Source organism: Erinaceus europaeus, chromosome 4, assembly GCF_950295315.1.
Source record: "Erinaceus europaeus chromosome 4, mEriEur2.1, whole genome shotgun sequence".
NCBI lineage: Eukaryota > Metazoa > Chordata > Mammalia > Eulipotyphla > Erinaceidae > Erinaceus > Erinaceus europaeus.
Window position 1 is genome coordinate 20,393,267 of NC_080165.1, and position 23,193 is coordinate 20,416,459.

A 23,193-nucleotide genomic window follows, 5' to 3' on the forward strand; every position below is an offset into this window, starting at 1 on the left:
GAAGACTCCAGAACCTCAGCAGGATGAGAGCCCACTGCTGACAGTGTCCGGCCTCCAATTACACTGGCTCAGAGCTGGAGCATAAAATTAGCAGCGGTGTTCTGTAGACTAGGAGCCAGAGAAATACCCATAGTCAGCAGAACAGGGGCAGGGACAGAAGAGAGGGTGAGGAAGAGTGGGGGTGGGGACAAAACACCCCGCGGCAGGTGGGCCTCTTTGGGCAACCTCAGAGGTGGTTCCCCAGCGGCTGAGTCATGGCCACTGAGGCTTCTGGGGGCAGAGGGAGTCGGGGCAGGGCAGGTGAACCCTGGAGAAACCTGGAAAAGTAAGTCTGAGGTTTATCCTGTTCTGGCACACACGCCCACGCCCACGCCCACGCACGCACACACACACACACACACACACACACACACCCACACACACACACAGAGACCTACAAAGCAGATGTAAGTGCTGAAGGTCCAGCTGAGCTGTTCTCATGAGTTTTTACTATGACACTGCTAGGTAAACCTATTTTTTTCTTTTCATTTTTTGAATAAAAAATTCAATTCGGGGAGTCGGGCTGTAGCGCAGCGGGTTAAGCGCAGGTGGCGCAAAGCACAAGGACCGGCATAAGGATCCCGGTTCGAACCCCGGCTCCCCACCTGCAGGGGAGTCGCTTCACAGGCGGTGAAGCAGGTCTGCAGGTGTCTGTCTTTCTCTCCTCCTCTCTGTCTTCCCCTCCTCTCTCCATTTCTCTCTGTCCTATCCAACAACGACAACAACAATAATAACTACAACAATAAAACAACAAGGGCAACAAAAGGGAATAAATAAATAAAATAAAAAAATAATTTAAAAAATTCAATTCATGGTTTACATGATTATAAGATAACAGGGGTGCAGTTCTACAATACCCACACCATCAAAATTCTGTGGGTCCCCCTCCCATCACAGCCACTCCCCCAAGGATAACCACCATAGTTTTCCCGAGGGCTTAGGCATGAGTTCACTACTGTTTCGCTTTTTCAAGTTCATGTGTTTCAATGTTCTATATTCCACACGTGAGTGAAACCACTGGGTAGCTGCTCTTCACTTCACTGAGCACAGTAACTTCCAGTTCCAATTCATTTTGACCCAGAAAACACAATGCCATCTTTTGTAGTATCTGAGTAGTGCTTCACTGACTTCTTTGCCCAATCATCTGTTGATGGGCATTAGGTTGCTTCCATAGTTTGGCTGTTGTGAGTAATACAGCTATGAACATGGGGGTATATATATGTCCCTTGGATTAGTGTTTGCATGTCCTTTGGATAAATGACAAGGAGTGGTATCACTGAATCACACGTTATTTCCATTTTTGCTTGTTTAAGGACTCTCCATGCTGTTCTCTACCATGGCTGTACCAGCTGGCACTCCCACCCACCAGCAGTCTGACAGAGCTCCTCTTTCTCCATCTCATAAATGAGAAAGTACCAGGCAGGATAGCTCAGCATGCTCAAGTTCAAGTTCATGACAACAAATGTGCAGCTGTTACAGCTGATGAATCTCAGTAGAGACCCTTGTGCTCACTGCATCTCTGGTCCCCACAGACTAGCATGTGTGTGTACAGGTTGTAAACAGCCACACGCGCTCCCAGCTGTCACATGTGCTAACGCGCATGCTCCCACAACACCCAGGGTCACAGTTCTTACAGATGTCTGTCTATAACTTCCTGTCTCTCCTGGCCAGCTCTGGGTCAGCAGCCCAGTCTCCCCTCAGCCAGGTGTCTGAACTCCACAGTCCTCACGCCTGTCACCCTCAGCCCCACCGTGGTCCTGCTTCTCTCCTCGGGGCTGGGAGCCTGAGACACCAGCAGGAATTGGGGTGGGGACCTTGCTTGCATTATTCTACATTCTCGGGGAAGGGATTCTCCAACATATGAGTCTCTGAGCTGCCTTTCATGGTGCAGGTGCTCCTAGTGTGAGTTGTCACTTTGGAGTTTGAGCTCCTGGAAATGAATATGGGCCCATTGCTGGGGCTGCAGACAGCCTAACACTGTCATATCAGCTTTTGCAAGAAGAACAAGACTTTGAATTGTGTTCCAGATTGCACTGGAGGCAAGAGCAATGCTCCTATCTATCTATCTCCCTGTCTCTTTATTCTTGGAGTGATTTATACAGGAGACAAGAGGGGCTGGAGAAACAGGAGGTGAGTTTAATAGCAGGAAAGATGGGAGCCCGAGGCTCACAGGTCATCCTGCCTTCTGGATCCAGGTGGGTTTTTCATGTATTTCTTCTTAAAACTAAGCTTGCAACTGGCATGGCAATCTTTTCCTGGTTCTGAAGGGGCCAGGTTGGCAGGAACTGGGTTGGGGCACGAGTTTCTCCTCTTTCCAAATTCAGTTTCAACATATCGACGGTTCCTGGTGCAAACAGTTCTGCCTGTGCACAGATGACTGAGGCTAACTACACTGGGTCTATCCCAGTGTTTCAGGCTCAGCTCACCCCCACACTTCTGGGGCTGCTTCATGTCGCCCTGCCCCTCAAAGCCATAGTTCCACTCAGGGGCCAGCATGGATGTGGCCCCCACAGGTGCAAGGACTCCAAGTCCTGTGTAGGCAATGCTCTTCTTGGGATTTCCAAGTCCAGTGGGAGGTTTAGTCCAGGGCCTCAAAGGGAGGTCTGGCCTCTGACCTGGGGTGCTCCTCCCTCACCCTTCCCTGGCCTAGGAGTGGACCTCAGCTCCAGTAGCAACTCCAAGCTGAAAGCCGGAGAAACTCACTTCCTCTAGTCACTTGTGACACCGACAGCATGGTGGGCATAGATCTGACTCCCTGTAGAGAGAAGGGCTTGAACCCAGGCCCAGATTAAGCATCTGAATCTTCAGAACCCTCTTCAATAGACATACGACCCCTGCTTGCCCTCAGTCCCTCTTTTCCACTGGTCCAGCTCTCTCTCTGTCTCTCGGTCTCCTTCTTGTTTCTGATCTGGGCTCTGACTCTGAATACCGAGAGGGCTAATTCTTGCTGGCATTTTTCTAGGCCCAGAGCAGGAGGGGCTATCTTGACTTGCTCACACTGCCACTTAAATTTATCTTTGTATTGGAAGAGACATGTTCCGTAAGCAGCTGTCGGACCTCTCTCTGTCTCTCTCCTTTATCTCCTTTCTTATGTTCTCCTCTGTCTCCCCATCTCTGTGCACCTGTCCGCAGGTCTTGGCCTTGGGCTGGCTGCACAAGGCGAGGGAAAGCCTTGCAAGCAGGGCTTCCAGCTCCACCCAACACTCTGTTTGGAACAGGGGGTCCCTCGGGGTGGCTGAGTGGAGTGGGACAAGGTTCAGAGGAAGGGTGGAGGCTACCAACTGCTCTTCTTTTTCTCAGGCCAGGCAGCCCTACGGATGCCAAGAATGGTTCCTGCCCCCAATTCCTTTAGTCCGCAAGGTGTCAGAGGAGCTGGGAAAGAGGACCCTGACTTCAGGCTCCACTCAGCTGGTTCCGTGTCCATACTGGGGGCCTTGATGCCCAGGGGTTTAGAGTAGAGGGAACCAGAAGGGCTCAGGGACATGAAGGCATTTGCAATATATGTGTGTGTGTGTGTGTGTGTGTGTGTGTGTGTGTGTGTGTCCAGCCTCCTAGATATGGACTGTGGGCTCTCAGAGAGTCCCTTGCCATGCACTGTAGAGGTATCACTGGATTCCAGGTGGAAGCCTCCCCTTCACTTCCCAAATGACAGCTGGTTGTATGCATGATGCCAGGTACCTTGGTGGTGGGGGAAACCACGAATTAAACGTGTAAATACACAGGAAATACACAATTCCAACAGCTCTGTTCCAGATCACTACTAGGCTGTTACCTCTGCTTCATGATATTACAGAATTAAGAGACATAAGGTATGTAACTTGATATAAGAAAACTACATTTCCCAGAATGCTTAGAACCAAGCAACAAAGAAAGGAAAACGTGTCCCAAAGGTAGAATGCAAGGGAAATGGTTGGATAGGAGAGAGTCTAGAATCTGAACTTGGACTCTGGGTCATACATAGCATGAGACATAGGAAGAAGTGGAGGAAGAGCTGGAGAACAGACGCAAGGGGAGCTGGGATTGGAAGCTGAGCTCAGCCTAGCAGACGGCAAGTGAGGGCAGAATCGGTGTTTGGGTGGGAGAGGGGAGGACAGCTGTCATGGACATCTTTCCTCAGTGTTTTCTCCGTCTCTAATTTTTTAAAAAGATTTTATTTATTTGTTTATGAGAAAAATAGGAGGAGAGAGAAAGAACCAGACATCACTCTGGTACATGTGCTGCGAGGGATCAAACTCAAACCTCATGCTTGAGGGTCCAATGCTTTATCCTCTGAGCTGTCTCCCAGACCACTCACCGTCTCTGATTTAGGCAGTAACACCTAGTTTCATTCAACTGATGAGTGTGTTTGTTGATTTTTATGGCAGCCCTTAACAGATAATAGTCTCAAACTAGTGACTTCTATTACTAATATTGGTAAGAACCCCATATTAATTTGGGGGACATGTGGCTTCCCTGTAATGGTTCTACATACTCAGAACCTGGTAGAGGCTGACATAGGAAGGGGCTTGAATAAGGTTCAGGGATCCGGAAGAAGAAGTGAAGAGATGAAGGAGAAGAGGAAGGAAAATGTAGCAGAGAAACAGGGTACATACAGAAACCCCAAGAGGCAGACATCCTGGAACATTCCAGAAACAGCATGGAGGCTGTTATGAGCAAGAGAGCCTAGGAGGGGCAGCCATCAGGGTCTTGAGAGCTCTGGAGATGGGGGGCAGTGGGGCTCCTCAGCACAGGGTGAAGAGCTCCAGCAGGGAGGACCTGATTATGCTGGAGATGTGAAGCTCCCTCTGGTTGGTTGGCGCCCTTGAAGACAGAATTGTCTGTGAAGACACCTGACCAGGCCTGGGGTCCCAGGGGTGAGAAAACTGGAGCCCAGTGGTGTCCCGGGAAGGGGAAGATGGGAGCAGAAACCAGCCTTCACTAGCCAAGACAACAAAAGTACCTGGGAGTGTTGACTCTGTTAAGGAAACCAAAGAGGCCTCTTGGAGGAGGTGGCATTGTAGTTGGGCTGAGGGGCGATGGGTGAGGTGGAGATCAGCACGCCAGGCCTGGGGAGTAACTTAGGTAAAAGCTCGGTGACTCAGGTCTGAGTAGACTAGCTGAGCTAGAAGGTAAGAAAGGCTGCAAAGCTCCTGGTGGCTGAGCCAGCACCAGACCTCCGCCTCGGATAGAGCAAGACTTCCTGCCGCCTGGGCAAGGCCTGGCACCAAGGCCTGACACCAGACACGATCCCCAAAGGCCTAAATTCGATGTCCAAGTTCAGATACTTCCTCAGTTGCAGCAGCTACAAGGCCGAGGCGAGGCTGCGGGGAAGAGGAAGTAGGGCCTAGAGTCCTGGAGCAGCCCCTCCCACAGCTGAGGGCGTAGGGTGCCCAGAGGGAGAGGGAAGTGAGAGAACAGCAGCCGGGGCCTCCCACCCGGGACCTCCACGGCCATGGCTGCAGCCCAGCAGCTGCGGGCCGAGAGGTGAGTGCGTGAGTGCAGGGCTGTCTGCACTGTGTCTGGGCCTCTGGCTGTGGAGTCCATCCTTACCCTCCCTCCCCCAACCACAGACATTGAGTCAGAGCCCCAGAGCCCTAATACTCAGAAACGCAGGCTTGGCTAAAATCATGGAGGCTGCGGGCTGGTGGTGAGGGGTACAGAGTGGGTGGGAAGCCAGGCCTCCTGGAACTTCAGGTCAGGCTCCTTGCTCTGCACGATGGTCGATGCTGGCCTTTCACCTTCTGTTCAAAAGGAATCACAAATCTGACTGACTCTTCCTTTTTTTTTTTTTTTCCCCCCCAGGGGTGTGAACAAATATCATCTCTTAGAATCCTTCCTTAAACGTGCCTTTATTGCTGTCAGATCCTTGTCTTATTTTTTTGTTTTCTTTTTCTGCTTAGGCCTTGTGTGACTGGTGTAACGCCCCCCCACCCCCAACAAGAGGCAAGTTCCTTGAGGGTATTTGCCTCTGTACCGCTGTGGTATCCTTAGCAAGTAGAAATGTGTTGGTAGCGACTCTGTGCTCAGTGAATGCAGCTGAATCAAGTGACAGGTGGATTTCTAAGCTGGAAAATGTCCTGCCTGCCTTCCAGTCCCCTTTTGTCACTTTGTAGATGGGACAACAGAGACCCAAGGAGGGCTAAGTGCTTCCTTGGTGGATACAGGGAACAAGTGGCTAGGCCAGGTTTGGAGGACAGATTTCTCTCTCAGTAAGCACTTCTTTAGAGAGATCTCAAGTTCTGAGCTGTGGGTGGGGAGTAGAGGGGACCCTGAGGACACAGATCTTGGCTTCTGTCTGTGACTCTGGGGGTCACCAGAAGAATCCTGCTGGCCTGGAACTGATCACAGGACCTCTAGGGGAGCCTGGGCTAGAATTGAGCAGTAGCTGGGGGTGCTGGAGCTGAATGTCAGAGGCAGCAGAATCAGAGGGGTTCAAGGAAGAACTTGGGAAGGGGGTGTGGGGGTGAGACTGGCTGACAGGCGCCTAGGCCCCTGCCCCACTGTGTATCTCTGGAGAAGCACAAACTGAAAGCTTCAAGAGCCTGTGTCACTTCCTCTTTCTTGGGGTACAGAAGACCCCAAGTGCTGCCGGATGGACTGTAGCCTCTTACTCCCATGCCTGATGTCCTTGTCCTTCAGAGAAGAAAGGCAGTTCTCCCCTGCCCTTCCTGGGAACACTGAAGCAAGACAAGGGTTCTGCCAGAGGTCCAAAGAGAGAGCCTGGGGACACTGCACATAGCACAACTTTCTACAGCTGTGTGTGTGTGTGTGTGTGTGTGTGTGTGTGTGTGTGTGTGTGTGTGTAGACAGGGAGATCTGACTGAACAGAACAGGGTTGAAGCAGTGTGTCTGGTCTCAACAGATACATTTTGAGCACCTACTGTGTGCTGAGAGCCTGTGCTGGCTTCCATCCACAGCCCCCTCCACACACACCCTGCTCCATCTGGGCTCTGAAGCAGATTTTGCTTCAATAACAACTATCTGTGGGGTCCTGACACCCTGGCCTGGGCTTTGGCTCTGAGCGGACCTGGGCGAGGAAGTGACACTAAGTACTTCTGACCAAATTAGCTGCTTCATGGCCAAAACCCCCACTCAGCCACGAGGCCAGGGAAAGCAGAGGCCACATCCTAGTGAGTTGAGAACAGCACATCAGTGGCCGCAGGTGCATCTAAGGATTTGCTGTCGTGGCTGTTTGAGATGGAGAAGCCGAGGCTGAGCAGGCTGGGATTCAGCCAGGCCCGTTCTAGTGTACTAGCTGTCGGGAGCCTCAAAACAGGCAGTGTGGCTGTGTGGGTGGAAGGAAACCCTGAAACCTGATTTCTTAGGATCAAATCCCACCTTCCCAACTAAGTGAGGCAGGTTCATTTCCCACTCTGCCTCAGTCTTCTCTGTGAAAGATGACAGACAACCCCTAGAAGAGTGCCAGGGTCCCCTGAGTCTCAGCCGGCCTGCCCCATCACATGGCAGGCAAAACACCCAAAATGCTCAGCCTCTGGGGAGAAAGCAGGAGAGGGAGCTTCTCCCAAGGGTGTCACCAGAGAGGCCTGTGTGGAAAGTGAGTGGGGGAGGCAGCAGTCCCCAGAATGCTGTGGGTGTGGTGGGGACTTCCTCTGGCCACTCACTGCCACTCTGAGTCACTCCCTGGTGGCTCCTCCAGCGTCCCTGGGGGAACCCCATCCTGTGTGGCCCAGGTCATATGGGAGGACTGGCAGGTACCTGGAATGGACGTACATACTTGGGGATGGACTTCTCCTGAGGCCTGAGACACAACACACATCTCCCTGCAAGTCAGACACACACACACACACACACACACACACACACACACACACACACACACACACACACATGCTCACCTAGTGTTCCAGTTGCTAGGACATCAGTCACGATCACTTCTTGTTTTCACATCTACCCACAGGGCCCAGGGCAGGACCACCCAGCCCTGGCAGTTCCATCTTTATCTGCTTGCTGTGTGTTTTCTCTCCCCACACCTGTTCCTCAAATTCCCATCCTCCACTGCTGCTCTCCAAGGTCTTAGCCACAAGTTCTAAGGAAAATATTTTATGTAGCCCAGGAAGTAGCACTAAAGCACAGGACTTTCAAGCATGAGGTCCCAAGTTTGATCCCCCACTTGTGCTAGGGCGCATGTGCTAGAGTGATGCTCTGACTCTCTCCACTCACATAAAAAAACCATATGTAAATCTTTATTTATTTATTTTTATTATTGGATAGAGACAGAGAGAAACTGAGAGGAGAGGAGGGGATAGAGAGGGAGAGAGATAGACACCTGCAGCCCTGCTTTACCACTTGTAAACCTTTCCCCCTGCAGGTGGGGACCAGGGGTTTGAACCTGCATCCTTGCGTACTGTAGTGTGTGCACTCAACCAGGTGAACCACTGCCCCCTGTAAATATCCTATAAACATTTATTCAGTTTATCGTTACATTTATTTATTAATGAGAGATAGAAGGAGTGAAGAGAAGTAGAACATTGCTCTGGCACGTGAGATGATGAGGACGAACTCCGGGCCTCATGCCTGAGATTCTCAATCTGCCACCTCCACCTCCCAGAATTTTTTTTTCTCACCAGACTGCCACTTAGCTCTGGCTTATGGTAGTGTTTTTGCATATGTTATCTCTCCAGCCCTTTTATCTTTTTAAAATATTTATTTATTCCCTTTTGTTGCCCTTGTTGTTTTATTGTTGTAGTTATTATTGTTATTGATGTCGTCGCTGTTGGATAGGACAGAGAGAAATGGAGAGGGAGGTTAAGACAGAGAGAGGGAGAGAAAGATAGACACCTGCAGACTTGCTTCACCTTCTGTGAAGGACCCCCTGCAGGTGGGGAGCCGGGGGCTTGAACCGGGATCCTTGTGCTAGTCCTTTCACTTTGCACCACTTGTGCTTAACCCAATGTGCTACTGCCTGACTCCCCCAAAATCTTTTTTTAAAGAAAATATTTTCCATCTTTTAATATATATACTTTATTTTATTGTACACAGACAAATACATACACAAGCAGGGGGAGGAGGGAGGGAGAGAGAGAGAGGGAGAGGCGCTAGATTACTATTCAATTTTGGCTGAAAATAGTGCTGGGAATTGAACCTGGGACCTCAGAACCTCGGGCATGAAAGGCTTTTTGCATGACCGCTATGTTATCCCTCCATTCTATTTCCTGTTTTCTTTCCCATTCCAATCCAGAATTCATTCATCCCCCCAGCTCTAGAGCCACCCGGACCTCTGCCAGGGGACCCAAAAGTCCCCTCAAACTAGTGTGCCCTGGAACCCAGGACATTAGCCCTGTTTCTTTTCCACCTGCCCTGGCCAGAATGTGGGGAGTATTCTAAACACTGCTCTTTCTTTCGTTTCCACCTCCAAACAGATCCTAGGCGCTGCTGGCCATAGCTCAGTCATGGTTGGCAGCTTGGCGTTATATTCTTTTTGTCTGACCCTTCTTCCTACCTCCTGTCTGTCCATGTCAAGGGGACCACTTCAAGGCTTCCCAGCTATGCTCTGCCCCTACCACCTCTGCCGCTTGCCCCCCTTCCAGGCTGGCCCTTTAGAGCTGTGGTCATCCTAATTCAATCTCTTCTGAGGTCTTGCACAACTTCCTTGTCCCCAAGGGAGTTTCTTCCTTAGCTCAATGCTGTAGACATTCTCACACCTGCCCCCTGGTGGCCTCAACTGCCAGGTCTCTCCCACACTGGACTTCGGTGAGGCTGGGCTTGGGCCTTGGCTCAGACCTTGGTTCCTCAGTGCAGACTCCTCTCTGCAGGGGAAGGCCGTTCTATGCCCTACCCAATGGCTTCCTAATCCGACGTTCTCTCTGAGGGCTGTATGCTGACATTGTGAATTTCTGGGCCCTGGGGCTAGAACAGGGCTTATGTGCAGGTGGTGCTCAGTGCTCAGTGTTCAGAGCTTGGTGCTCAGTGCTCTGTTTCTGGATGGGTCATGTAGACATTAAAGGAGCAGCCCGTGAGCCACCTATAGACGGGTGTCTGCCCTCCAGTGCCTGTGTGCTCCAGGCCTTCTCTGTCTCTCTGGGCCTGAAAGGGGCTGGGGAGTGGCGGGGGACATGCTGGCAGCACACGCTGCCCCTGGGGCTGCCAGCCATGTCAAGGGTGACCAGCCTGCTTGCCTCCACCCCCCTCAGCGACTTTGAGCAGCTTCCTGATGACGTTGTTATCTCAGCCAACATCGCTGACATTGAGGAGAAGAGAGGCTTCACCAGCTACTTTGTAAGTGGCTTCATGAACCTTCTTCACCTCTTAACTTCTGAGCCTTCACCCTCTGGTCTCTAGTCGTCTCCCACTGACCTCTGAGCCTTCAGCCTCTGACCCCTGAGCCTTCACTCTCTGACTGACCCTCACAGTGACCCTGCCCCACCTGCTTCTGTCATTGAGGTCTTCGTCATCGAGGTCAAGACCAAAGGGGGCTCCAAGTACCTCATCTACCGCCGCTACCGCCAGTTCTATGCCCTGCAGAGCAAGCTGGAGGAGCGGTTTGGGCCAGACAATAAGCTGAACCCCCTCAGCTGCACCCTGCCCACACTACCAGGTAGCCCACTGTCCCAGCGCTGCCTCCCAGGGGCCCTGCGCCCACTCCGGGCAAAGTGTGCCCTGTCTCAGCTCTGCAGACTCTGCTGACCAGCCCCTTTCAGTTCTTGGGAATGTGATGTTCTCTCTCTAAAGTGAGAGCACAAAGCACTGCTCCAACATTCATGTAGCCCCACTCTCTGCTCCCACATTGTGCAGGACCTCAAACTAGAGCATCTTGAGTGAAAGGCTCTACCTGCTAAGCCACCTCCCTGGCCCCCAGATTCTGTCCCCTTGGAGCTCAGAATCCTGTGCGTGGGATCAAACAGCAGACAGACAGCCCAAACATACTGCAATGAGCCAGAGAGCATCCAGGGGCTGGGTGGTCCACAGCAGACACTTGGGCTGGGGGGAAAGATGGAGTGGGGCAGCAGGGGCTCTGGCCAGGACTCTGTAGCTGGTAGGCAGCCCCGAGCCTCAGCCCAGGCCCTGGGGCCAGGATCCTAGCACAACTGTCTGCCTGTCTGCCCCCTCAGCCAAAGTCTACGTGGGCGTGAAGCAGGAGATCGCAGAGGCTCGTATCCCTGCCCTCAACGCCTACATGAAGGTAACCCTAGACCCCGCACCTGGGCACTGGCATAGATGGACAGATGGGGCCTTGGGGGGAAGTCCAGGTGCCATCTCTGGGCACAGCTTTTGAAACTAAGGGTTTTTTTTTTTTCATTTTATTGAGGGCTAATGGTTTCTAGTATAGTTGTTGGCTCATGGGTATGATTTCCCACCTCCTGTGATAGGTGTGTGCAGAACACTCTGACACCCAACCTCCTAGATCCCTTTGAACCAAAAGCCCTCTCAACATACACACACACACACACACACACAGAGAGAGAGAGAGAGAGAGAGAGAGAGAGAGAGAGAGAGAGAGAGACTAAGTTTCACTTTCTGTTTTTCCTCTGTCCTTGTTTGTTAAATTCCACCTATGGGTGAGGTCATCCAGTATTTGTCCTTCTCCTTTTGGTTTATTTTACTCAAAACCCAGTGGAGTGCATGTTACAATGCCAGGGGACCTGGGTTTGAGCCCCTGGTTCCCACCTGCAGGGGATAGGTTCATGAGCAGTGTAGCAATGTTTCTCTTTCTCTTCTCCTATCTCTTCCTTTCCCTCTCAATTTCTGTCTCTCTCTATCAAAAAGAAAAAAGAATGAAAGGAAAGAAGGAAGGGAGGGAGGGAGGGAAGAAGGAAGGAAGAAAGGAAGGAAGGAAAAAGGGAGGAAGGAAGGGAAGAAGGGAGAGAGGGAGGGAGAGAGGAAGAAGGATAATATGGGAAGCCCGGGGGTGTCCTGCACTGGCGTCATCTCCCCTCAAGAGGGTGCTGAGACAGCTGTGCCTTCAAAGTGCCTAGAGGCTCCAGTTTCCTCTCTCAAGCTGGAAGGAAGGATCTTAATACAAACCTGCAGTGGTGAAGGGGGTGGCTCTTGACTCCACGCCTGGTCTTTGCAAACTGCAGCCTGGAATGTCCCATCTTCCTCTCTGTACATGTGAGTTTCTCCACATTCAGAAGCTGGTCAATGCCAGCATTTCTGCTCTGTCCATTCTAGACCGTGCTTGCATGTCTCCAGGGATGGGCAGCTCACTACCTCTCTCTCGACCCAGTCTGCTCATCCTATTGCTTGACAGTAATTAGAAGGGTCTGATTCCCATTAGCTCTATCCACTTAAGAATATAGATCACGCGACAACTACAGGTGACTCCATGGAATTCTTCCCCTGGCCACCAGGGGGTTCTGCATATATGGCCATTGAACTAATGGCAGTGCCTCCCTCATTAACACGTAAGCTTTGGTACTATTTTGGTACTATCTGCCTCCTTCTCCTTTCTCTCCTCCTCCTCCTTTTTCTTTTTCTCCTTCTTCTTCTCCTTCTCCCTCCCCCCCCCCCCCTCTCACCACCAGAGTTGTTGCTGGGACTTGGTACCAGGACTGTGAATCCATTGCTCCCAGCAGCCATCTTTCCCCCCCTTTTTATTTCTTTCTTACTTTCTCCCTATTTTCTTATTGAACAGTGACAGATAGAAATCTAGAGGAGAAGCGAGATAGAAAGGGAGAGAGAAAGAGAGACACCTGCATACCTGCTTCACTGCTCATGAAACAGCCCCCTACCCCTACCAGTGGGGAGTGGGGGCTTCAACCCAGGTCTTTGCACATGGTAATATATGCACTTAATTGGGTATGCCTCTGTCTATTATTCTTATTTGCACATGAGAGAACCATAGCACAGAGAGGGGCAGGCATTCTCCCAGGGACACACAGCAGTTAGGTGGGAGGGGTGGGGCTGAACTCACATCTCTGTGCTAAACTGTAAGAAATGTGACTGTTCCAATAGGATGGCCCAACCTTGATGCAGCTCTTGTCAGATTCTGGGTGCTTTCTCAGTACTGTGTACATGTCCACTGCTTTAATCCTTGCACAACCCCATGAGGGAGCTCTTGTCCTACTGTTTAATTTATTAAAGAGTGGATTGGGGGGGGGGGGAAATAGTGGTACATCCAGTTAGGCACACACATTACCATGTGCAAGGGCCTGGATTCAAGTCCCTGGTCTCCATCTGTGTGTGTGGGGGTGGGGGGGCAAGCTTCACAAGCAGTGAAGCAGTGCTGCAGGTGTCTCTCTCTCTCTCTCTCTCTTTTAAAAATATTTTTATTTATTTAATATTGGATAGAGACAGAGAGAAATTGAAAGGGGAGGAGGAGATAGAGAGGGCAAGAAACACAGAGACCACTGCAGCCCTGCTTCACTACTTGTGAAGCTTTCCCCCTGCAGGTGGGGACCAGGGGCTTGACTCTAGGACATTGCACACTGTAATGTGAGTGCGCAACTAGATGCACCACCTCCTGGCCCCCCTCTCTCTCCTCTCAATTTCTTTCTATCTCTACTAAATAAAATATTATAAAAGATTAATTTTAAAAAAGGGTGGATGGAGGCACTTTGACCCAAGGTCACCCAGCAGGTGAGTGGCCCAGTGCAAAGTTCAGCCTGGCTCGGTGTCTTTGTCCTTGGAGTGACCTCTGGGCAGACTGCCCTTGGGTCCCTGGGGACTTATGTCTTTTGTGTCCAGTGAGAATCCTATGCTCACTGTTTCCTAGATTTGCCAACTGGACCCAGTACTCTTTTTTTCCAGGGCCCAGTTTCCCTAACCCTGATGTGAGATCAATTATCAGGGGGCTTTTGTGAGGTCCTGATACTAACAATGGTTCCTCAAGGTAGACTCTCCTCCCACTATTATCTTGTTTGAGCAAAGGCACAGGTCATAATGGCATATGGCTTGGTTGTCCCAACATTGTCACCTGCTGAGCTGTGTGAATTTCAGCAGGTCCCTTGACCTTACTGATCTTGAGAACAGTCATTTAACAAGCAGGGTCACACAGCCACAGCGTGATGTAGTCACAGAGATCATCTAGTCAGCACTCATCACCATTGATGGTGCGTCTGTGGGTCTTCTAGGTCTTTTCCAAGTAAATGTTTCAAGCCTGATGGCCCTTCTGACCTTGAACCCAGGGTCAACATTTGTGATGTGATTCCTTCCTTCCACCTGCTGAACTTTCATAAGCTGCCCTTGACCCTGTGATGGCGCAGAGAATGCATGAGTATAGAGAGGGGTGTACACATGGGGGGCAGGGGTGGAGTGGCTGCCCACCTGTCCCCTCCTCCCACCCCACACAGCACCTGCTCGGCCTGCCTGTCTGGGTGCTGATGGATGAGGACGTCCGGATCTTCTTCTACCAGTCGACCTACGACTCAGAGCAGGTGCCCCACGCCCTCCGCCGGCTTCGCCCCCACACCCGGAAAGTGTAAGTGGGCAGCTTCTAGCCTCATCTCGTACCACTTCTTGGTCAGCCCTGCCTGTCCCAGGCCCCACTGCAAAAGCACCTCTGCTCCACAGAAAGACCCACCCCAGCACCTCAGTTCAGTTCTGCTTGTCACATGGGTTTGCAAAGTCAAGAGTAGCATCTGGAGGGCAGAAGATGGGTGTGCAGAAGATATGTGAGACAGATCAGAAGGAGGACAGGGGCTGAGCCATAGACAGGGATGGTCTGCTTGCTACAGCCATGGCTGGGGGGTGGGAGGGAAGCAGCTAAGAGTGTCTGGAAGGAGTCAGGGGTCAGAGAGAGGGGGCCGGGAGCTGCTCTCTCCAAAAGCATTCCCCTGCATCTCTTGGGGTGCCCAGTTCCTGGCCAGTTTTAGTCCCAGGTGGTCAGCTGTGGCTCCCTGCATAGATTGCACACCCCTCACTCCGGGGATGCTGCGCTTCACTCCTTTTACTTCAAAGAACAGGCCTCCCCCTCCCAGCCTCCACCCAAGGTGGAACTTGCCCCCAGAAACCCAGACCACAGCAGCAAGGCCAGGGACACTGAGGCTATGTTTCAAATATCTTCTGCTTCCCTCACCCTCCCCAACCAGTGAGGGTCTCTCAGGGGCTGAAGCAGGGAGCCAGCCAGGGAGAAGCCCTGATAAGCCCTTCTTCTCTCCACAGCAAGAATGAGACCCCTCAAAATGCAAGCTTGGACCGCCTGGCAGCTCCACGAGCAGAGGTGGGCACCTGCAAGTGGACGTCCGTGGGTACTGCGGGCCAGGCTGCCCTCCTGCTGCACATACCACCTGCTGGGTACCCAGGAGGGGGCTGTGTTCTGGGAGGAGGAACAAGGACCCACAGCCTCAGCTTCAGATCTCTGGAGTCCCCAGCTTAGGGGAGGTGGTGGGACTCCTCAGTAATTGCTCCTGGGCCTCCCTGGAGCCAGCCTCACTTTGAGGAGCAGCACCTCAGGGCTGACTCAGCACAGCCTGTCTTCACAGAGCTGGGGTGGGGAGGGGGGCACATACTTAGAAAGGGATATTTAGAGGCTTCTGGGAGGTAGCTCACTCACAGAGGACACACTTTACTGGTAGAGGGGAAAGGCTAGAGTTTGAACCCCCATCACCATGAGGAAGTGCCATGCAGAAGAGAAGCTTCACAGGAGCAAAGCACCAGAGAAATTCCCTGGCAGAAAAAGAAAAAGAAAAGAAGAAAGAGAGAGGAAAGAAAAAAAATAAGAGAAAAGGGCATTTCAGAACGAGTGAGATCACTCCTCTGGGGGTTTGTGGGAACAGTGGAGTCCCCACTGAGACCTGGGGGCAGGAAGAGGTGCTAGGTCCCCATCTGTGCTCACGCCAACAGACCCCCACTCTGGAGTCAGGAGGTCCTGGATTCTGAGTCGGCTCCTTCCTCAGGGCAAAGCCTCTGGACGAGCCATTCTCCCCCCTGCACTCCAGTCTCCTCACTGATAGATGAGTCTTTGACTCAGGGGATGACCTCCACCTCCCAGCTCGCTCCCCTCTTCTCCCCAGGCTCTGTTTGACTTCACTGGGAACAGCAAGCTGGAGCTGAATTTCAAAGTTGGGGATGTCATCTTCCTTCTCAGTAGGATCAATAAAGACTGGCTGGAGGTGAGGTGGGTGGTAAAGGTGGCAGTGAGGATGGGTCGGAAAGGAGGTGAAGATGGAAGTGAGAATAAAGGGAGGGGTGAGGCTATGGCTGGAAGCAAGAAGGAAACTGAAGTGATGGTGAGGTTGGAGGTTAAGATTGTAGGGGAGGTTGGAGTGAGATGGACAGGGGTGGGGGGAGACGGAGGTGAGGTCGATGCAAGGATGGACAGGGGACAAGGTAAGTTTATAGGTGTGGATGGAGAAGTGGGTGGAGTTGAGGGTGGAAGAAGCTGGAGATGAGGTGGCATGGAGTTTGGAGACAGAGAGAGAGAGAGAGAGAGAGAGGGAGAGAGAATAAGGAGGGGTGGAGGAGGCCCCGGAGAAGAAAATCTTGTAGGTGTGGACAGGTGGACATGCTTGGGTCGGGTGGTGTGCTGAGCACCAGGTGTGTGACTGGAATAGATGATCCTAGAGCCCACAGCTGCCTTTGCACTTGGCCTCAGCCTGGTGTGACCTGGGCCAAGCCACTTCCTCTGAATTCAGTGTTTTGGTTTGTAACTAAGTTCCCAGCCTGCTATGTTTTCAACCTGTGCCTCAGGACAGGAGGTACCAGGTGGCTCTTTGTGGAGGAGAATTCTGTGCATCATGGGTGCTAGGCAGTCTCCTAGACCTCCACCCACCAGATGCCAAGAGTAGCCATCAAATATGTCCCTAGACTGTCAGCTCTGGGAGGCAAATCACTGCGGACCTACCAGAAGCTACTGGGATGAGATTACTCACCTTGGAGATGAGGATGGAGGCCAGGGTACAGGTGAAAGGCATCAGTGAAGGGCTTGGGTTCTGCAGTGCACCTGCCTGACATCACATCCTAACTTTGTTTCCATTTCCTCCCTTCCCCTCCCCTTTCTTCTCCTCCCCTCCCCTCCCCTCTCCTCCTCCTCCTCCTCCCTCTCCTCCTTCTTTCACTCTCTCTTGCCAGAACACTACTCAGCTCAGGCTTATGGTGGTGCTGGGGATTGAACCTGGGACCTCCGAACCACAGATCTGAGAGTCCTTTGCAGGACCATTATGCTGTCTCCCTTGCCCTCACTTCATTTCAATGTTATTCTTTGGCGATGCTGGGGTCTCATGCATGCATGATTCCACTGCTCCTAGGCCAACTTTTTTTCATCATCATTATCATTATTATTTTGACTTCAGATAGGAAAGGGAAAGGAGAGACAGACAGACAAGGAGAGATGCCACAGAACCACCCCACCCTCTATGGAGCTCCTCCTGGTGCCATCCATGGCGCTCCCATGTGGTATGGGGTCTTGAAGCCAGGCCTTTGTGCATGGTAAGGCATGCACTCAACTGCACGAGCTACCTCCCAGCCCCCAACTTTGTTTTGAAGTAATTCTGCGGCTTTGGGAAACTTGCTCAATCACATGGTTTCTTTTCCTGTAAATGGAGACAACATGGGCAGTTTCTTCACCGGGCTCCAGGAAGGGGGAAATGAAGCAGAGCTGCTGGGGGCTCGCACACAGAGTGTCTGGATCTATGACATGTGGTGGCCCTGGGCTTGTCCGGGTCATGGTGGCCCATCCATGGGGAGGGGACATGGCGATCACCAGGGAGCCCCTGAGCTCCCACCAGCTTTTGGATTAGGCCCCACTGCTTCCCTTTCCAGGGCTCCTTGTGTGTGTGCAGGTGCTCCAAGGCAGGTCCCACGGCAGGGTCAGGCCCCTGAGTCCATGGGTGGGAGAGGAGCAGGGACTCAGTGCTGGTTCTCCTGCGGCCCTGCAGCTCTGCCTTGGCTCCTCCATGGTCTCCTGAGGGTCATGAATCGAGAAGTGTGTCATCTTCCTGTTTTCTGGAAAGTTTTGTCTGCCAGAACACTCATCAACTTTAGGTCTTAGGCTGAAGGCAGGACCAGAGGGAGAAGTAAAGGCAAATTTTCCAGCCTCTGTTTATGCATCTGTGAAGTGGGATGTATGTACATGACGCATCTTCCAGAGGGTCACAGCGATGAAAAAATCATTTTGGCAAAGCAGGAGCTGGGCCTGGGCCATGGGCTGGGCTGCAGAAATTTTAGGCTGCATAATCCAGAGCAGGTGGTAGCAGTAGAATGAATGAATGGCTGAATGGGTGAATGAATAAATGAATGAATGAATGATTAAATTAGTGGAAACCTCCCCTGTTTTTTCTCCCTAACTCCTGCTTCCCTCTACCTCCCTGTGAAGGCCACCTCCACCCCTGAGCACTGCATCACCTCTCATCCTCCTTTACAGTATAAGAGGGAAGGCAAGACCTTTGGTCCAGCCTGAGTGCTCAGAGACTGCTAGGAAAATGCCTGAATGAGAGAATGAGTCACTAAGTGGATGAAGGAGGCTGGGGCAGCGTTTCAGGTGAACTCAGCTCCCGAGCCCCTAAAATGAGAGTCGAGCTGGCCGAAACAGCTCAGTGACCTGGCTTCCTTTTCTCTCCTCCCTGTACATAAGGACCCTGACTTTGTGTGCCCTGCCATCATGAGAGGGACTGGGTGGGGTTCACTGTGCACACCAACTGGACATCCCTTTCTGTCCTCCTCAGGGCACCGTGCGGGGAACCACAGGTATCTTCCCACTGTCTTTTGTGAAGATCCTTAAGGACTTCCCAGAGGAAGATGACCCCACCAACTGGCTTCGCTGCTACTACTATGAGGACACCATCAGCACAATCAAGTTGGTGACTTGCTGGGAGATAGGGGGCTATTCACTCTTTATTCCCCTCCCTACCCCTATCACACTCTGAGCTGGAAACCCAAAGCAGAGATACCCTCCCCCCAAAAAAACCTCCCATACACACTGCCCAGTCTCACCTGGGACCTCCTTCCTGTTGTCCTCCTAGGGACATTGCGGTGGAGGAAGACCTCAGCAGCACCCCCCTCTACAAGGACCTGATGCGGCTCATGAGGTGAGGGGCTGGGAGGGCTGAGGGTGAGCAGGAAACGTAGGGCATGCTGAGAGGCATTTGTTCCTACTTCCCCCCTGCAGAAGAGGTGCTGGCGTCACTCCCCCCTCCCCCCACAAGATGAGTGATGGGGGTGGAGGCAGGGGAGACATAGTGTAGTGGTTATGTAAAATATCTTTCATTCCTGAGACACCAAAGGTTCAATCCAGCTTCAGTCCCCATGCAGACACCTGCCTCTGCTGGTCATTGAGGAAGCTGTCACATTTTTGCAATCACTAACAGTGCCATGATGCCAGTGATTGGTGACCTGTTCAGTTACTTCCTTATAATAGCTTCTTTTTCTTCTCTTTTTAAAAATCTAATTGCTTGTTTTATTCTATCACTACTGGGGATTCATTGCTCTAGGCTGACTTATTCAAAGACAGAAGCAGGGGGAAGGACTTGAGGTGAGGGGTGGGGGAGAGACACAACACTGAAGATTCTTCCTGTCCAATGGGGGCAGGACTTGAGCTAGAGTTTCATGAATAGCAAATCAGGCGCACTATTGAGGTGAACTACTTTATTGGCCCCTTAAGGTGATTTTCTCTCTTTTTCTTTCCTTTTTTCTTATTATTGATCTAATATTGATTTACAAAATTACAAGCTAATAGGGGCACAGTTTTGCATCATTTCCACCACCAGAGTTCTGGATCCCCAATCCCTCCTTTGTAAGCTACAACAGTTCTCCCAAGGCTGCACATATGATTGAACTCTTATTTCTACAATTGTCTGTCTATATTTCTATATATCTGACCTTTTTCTATAGGCCCCATCTTCCCTTCCTTTCTAAGTCATACCTACACCTATAACCACATCCAAATATCCCTCTCTCTTTCTTCTCTCTCTCTCTCTCCAGTTCCTGGTGGAACTGGAGTTCAGAGCCCTCTGGTCATCTTCCCCTATCATTTCTCCCTCACTGGGAGTACAGATCAAAGTTATTTTGGCATTGCAGAAGGTGAGAGTTCTGGCTTCTGTAGTTGCTTCTACACTAGACATGAGCATTGGCAGGTGGATCCACACCCCCAGCCTGTTTCTATCTTTCCCTAGTGGGGCAGGGCTCTGAAGCGGTGAGGTTCCAAGACACATTGGTGAAGTCTCTGCCTAGGGAAGTCGGGATGGAATCAGGATAGTGTCTGCAACATGGTGACTGAAAGGTGGCAAGATACAAAGCACGACAAAATGATTCACGAATAGGAAATAAAAAGTAGGAGTGGAACAGAGGAGAATAGGGATCTTAGGGTGGAAAGAAGCTCGGAAGTCCATTCCAGGCATGTTCCAAGGGACCCACAACTCTCATAGTTTTTGCTTGAGTTTGATAGCTAACATGGAGTTGGACAAAAATATTGTCTGAGAATATGGTGTCAGAGTAGAGAAAAGGGCTAGAAAGTTGGATTAAGGCAGAGAGTAGCTCCCATTCTTGAAGAAAATTTATGAATACAATGAACTATTTACCCCATCCACCTGACCCAGGGTCTATATTTAGCACAAGAGTCTGTGTAGCCTCTGAGTTCCTATTGGTCTGAGCTCACGGTTCATGGCCACAGTCAGGAACATTGTAAGCTGCATTCATTTCAGGCCAGTCTTCCTCAAGATGCAGGGCAGGATGACCCAGCCTCCCTTCAGAGACAGTGGCAGTCCCTCCCATTGCTGCTTTATGGTGAGGACAAGGTCCTGGAAAGGCTGACATAATGATGTTCCTGATGGTAGTGACCATTGATGGTGGAGCAAAGGGTCAATTAGAGGTCTAGGCCCATAATATTTGTGTGGGCATCCATGGACTCCCTGATGATGGAGTAACGTGATATTAAACAAAAAGTTCATCATTAAGTGAGCCAGTCTCTTGCCCTTATCCAACTTTTATACTCCTCTTTTTATCTGACAACCTTACATTGTCTCCTAGTTTTTAAAAATATTTTTATTTATTTGTTTATTCCCTTTTGTTGCCCTTGTTTTTTTATTGTTATAGTTATTACTGTTGTTGTTATTGATGCTGTCATTGTTAGATAGAACAGAGAGAAATGGAGAGAAGAGGGGTAGACAGAAAGGGGGAGAGAAAGATAGACCTGCAGACCTGCCTCACTGCCTGTGAAGCGACTCTCCTGCAGGTGGGAAGCTGGGGGCTCGAACCAGGGTCCTCCCACTGGTCCTTGCGCTTTGCGCCATGTGCGTTTAACCCCCTGTTCTACCGCCCGACTCCCGACTATCTCCTAGTTTTTAAGCACTGAGTGTCATTTGTTGCTCCCAACCAGAATTAGATTTTTGGGATCTGTCTTCTTTGGGCCTTTCTGCTAGGTTGCCAAGCTAATTTGGTCTAAGTCTGATCCATTAGAGAGTTGTAATGCCATCTTTAGCCACTTCTACTAGGATCCCAGGCTTACTAGGTCTAAGTCTAATCACAGAGGGCTATTGAGCACTTTCACTTGGAGTTCTATAATTGCCCCTTGCTTGTGTTTTCATGCACACCTGTACCCAGTATGGGATGATTTCTAGAAGTAAAATTCAGGGATCAAATTGTCTGATAGCCTATTTGACTTCTAAGCCAACTTTTTCCAATAGACTTTTTGTTTCTGGGTGGGTTTTTACTTTTACCCTTTTGCTCCCCCCCCCACCCCACCCCACCCCCCCGCACACACATACACATCACCAAGTTAAAATTCTCAGTGACAGTTGACAGTTCTTTTGTTTGCTTATTAATCAACTAAGTAATTTGATGTTGGCAGTACTATACTGTATACTGTCTGGGATTACTTTTCTCAGATAGAGAGGGACAGAGGTGGAGAGAGAGAGAGGAGAGGGGAAATATAGCACCATAGCTTCTCTAATACGATGGGGGCTGGGACTGAACTGGGATCTCACACATGGCAAAGCAGCTCCCCATGACAGTTCTATTTTTCTTTAATATCAGAACACTGTTCAGTTCAGCTCTGGCTTATGGTGCTTCTGGGGATTAAACCTGGGACTTCAGAGCCTCAGGCATGGCAGCCTTTTACATAACCAGTATGCTGTCTCCCTAGACCTCCTTGACAATTCTTAAGTCTTTACTCATCCCTTTCCGGTGGGAGCTTTGTACCCCTGGTGGGTGTGTTTCTGCAACTTCAGGAGAGGTTAGGCAAAGAAGGCTCAGGTCCAGCTCTGACCTTCCCTGGCTCTTAGAACCAGAGGCCCCCAGCCCCCCACCCCCACACACACCCAGGCCCAGAGCACTGGGCCTTCCCTCAGCCCGGACCTCTCCACCCAGGCATGAGTTCCAGCGGGAGGACATTGCCTTGAACTACCGGGACGCTGAGGGAGACCTGATCCGCCTGCTGTCGGATGAAGACGTGGGGCTCATGGTGAGGCGGGCCAAGAGTCTACCCACACGGAAGCGGTTGTTCTCCTGGAAGCTGCACATCACCCTGAAGGACAACTATAAAGTCTACAACACTGTCCCCTGAGTCCCCAAGGTCCTGGCCAGTGAGGAGATACTGGAAAGAAACTGGAGCCCTCAGAGGCAAGCAGGGTCCAGAAAGGCTGGACAGACTTCCTGGGCTTGTCCTCTCTCTGTCTGTACACTTGTTCTCTGAATTAAATAAATGGCTCCATTCCAAGGCCAGACTCGGAGTTATAATGTCTTCTAAGGAGAGAGAAGGAAAGGCGGACAGTACTCTAACAAACATCATCAGTTAGGGATCATCTCCACACAGAGAGCGGCCTTGGTTTGGGCCTAAATACAGTCGGCCCAACCCTTGCTGGGCTTATGTGTTTGTCCTGCCCTGCTGCCCCACCCCAGAAGCCCCCTTTCTTGGGGATGGGTACCACCCTCACAGAAGAAACGCCAAATCCTCTTATTTCTGCTACCCTGAGGAGCTGGGAGGTGCAGAGGTGGGTCTCTGTTTTGACTCTCTGCTCTAATTAGGGAATGGGGAAAGAGGACTCTGACCCTTGGGGAGGAGAGAGAGACTGAATAATGGACTCTCCTACCCCTAGAGCTTTTTCTTTCCTAACCTGTGAAGGGAATAGTGGGGTGAGGAGCCCAGTGGACTTGCTCCCCAGTGAAAATACCCTCTTATGGGAGAGAAAAACGAACCACAAAATCATCATCTAAAGTCCATGGCAATTGTTCTGAAGACAGTCAGCAAAGGGAGAAGTTTTTATGCAAGGAAATGCACTGACTCCCAGTGAGGAGAGTGACCGGAAGGCATTGAGCCATAACCCATTTTTTTAAAAAATATTTTTT

General features: G+C 51.0%; 1 protein-coding gene across 2 annotated transcripts; it reads left to right on the forward strand.

The window, feature by feature from the left end:
- The first annotated feature begins 2,152 nt into the window (after positions 1–2,152).
- Positions 2,153–22,564, forward strand: NCF4 (neutrophil cytosolic factor 4). Of its 2 annotated transcripts, XM_060188893.1 has the most exons (11): positions 2,153–2,234; positions 3,340–3,414; positions 10,169–10,254; positions 10,420–10,573; positions 11,088–11,158; positions 14,268–14,395; positions 15,079–15,136; positions 15,930–16,028; positions 18,579–18,709; positions 18,876–18,941; positions 22,216–22,564. In XM_060188893.1, the coding sequence occupies exons 2-11, from the start codon at positions 3,357–3,359 to the stop codon at positions 22,409–22,411; spliced, it is 1,047 nt and encodes a 348-aa protein (XP_060044876.1). In that variant the 5' UTR covers positions 2,153–2,234; positions 3,340–3,356; the 3' UTR covers positions 22,412–22,564. The 2 variants fall into 2 exon arrangements, with proteins under 2 accessions (XP_060044876.1, XP_007519420.1); XM_007519358.3 differs by lacking the exons at positions 2,153–2,234; positions 3,340–3,414 and adding an exon at positions 5,351–5,502 and having other exon boundaries at positions 10,170–10,254.
- The last annotated feature ends 629 nt before the right edge of the window (positions 22,565–23,193 follow it).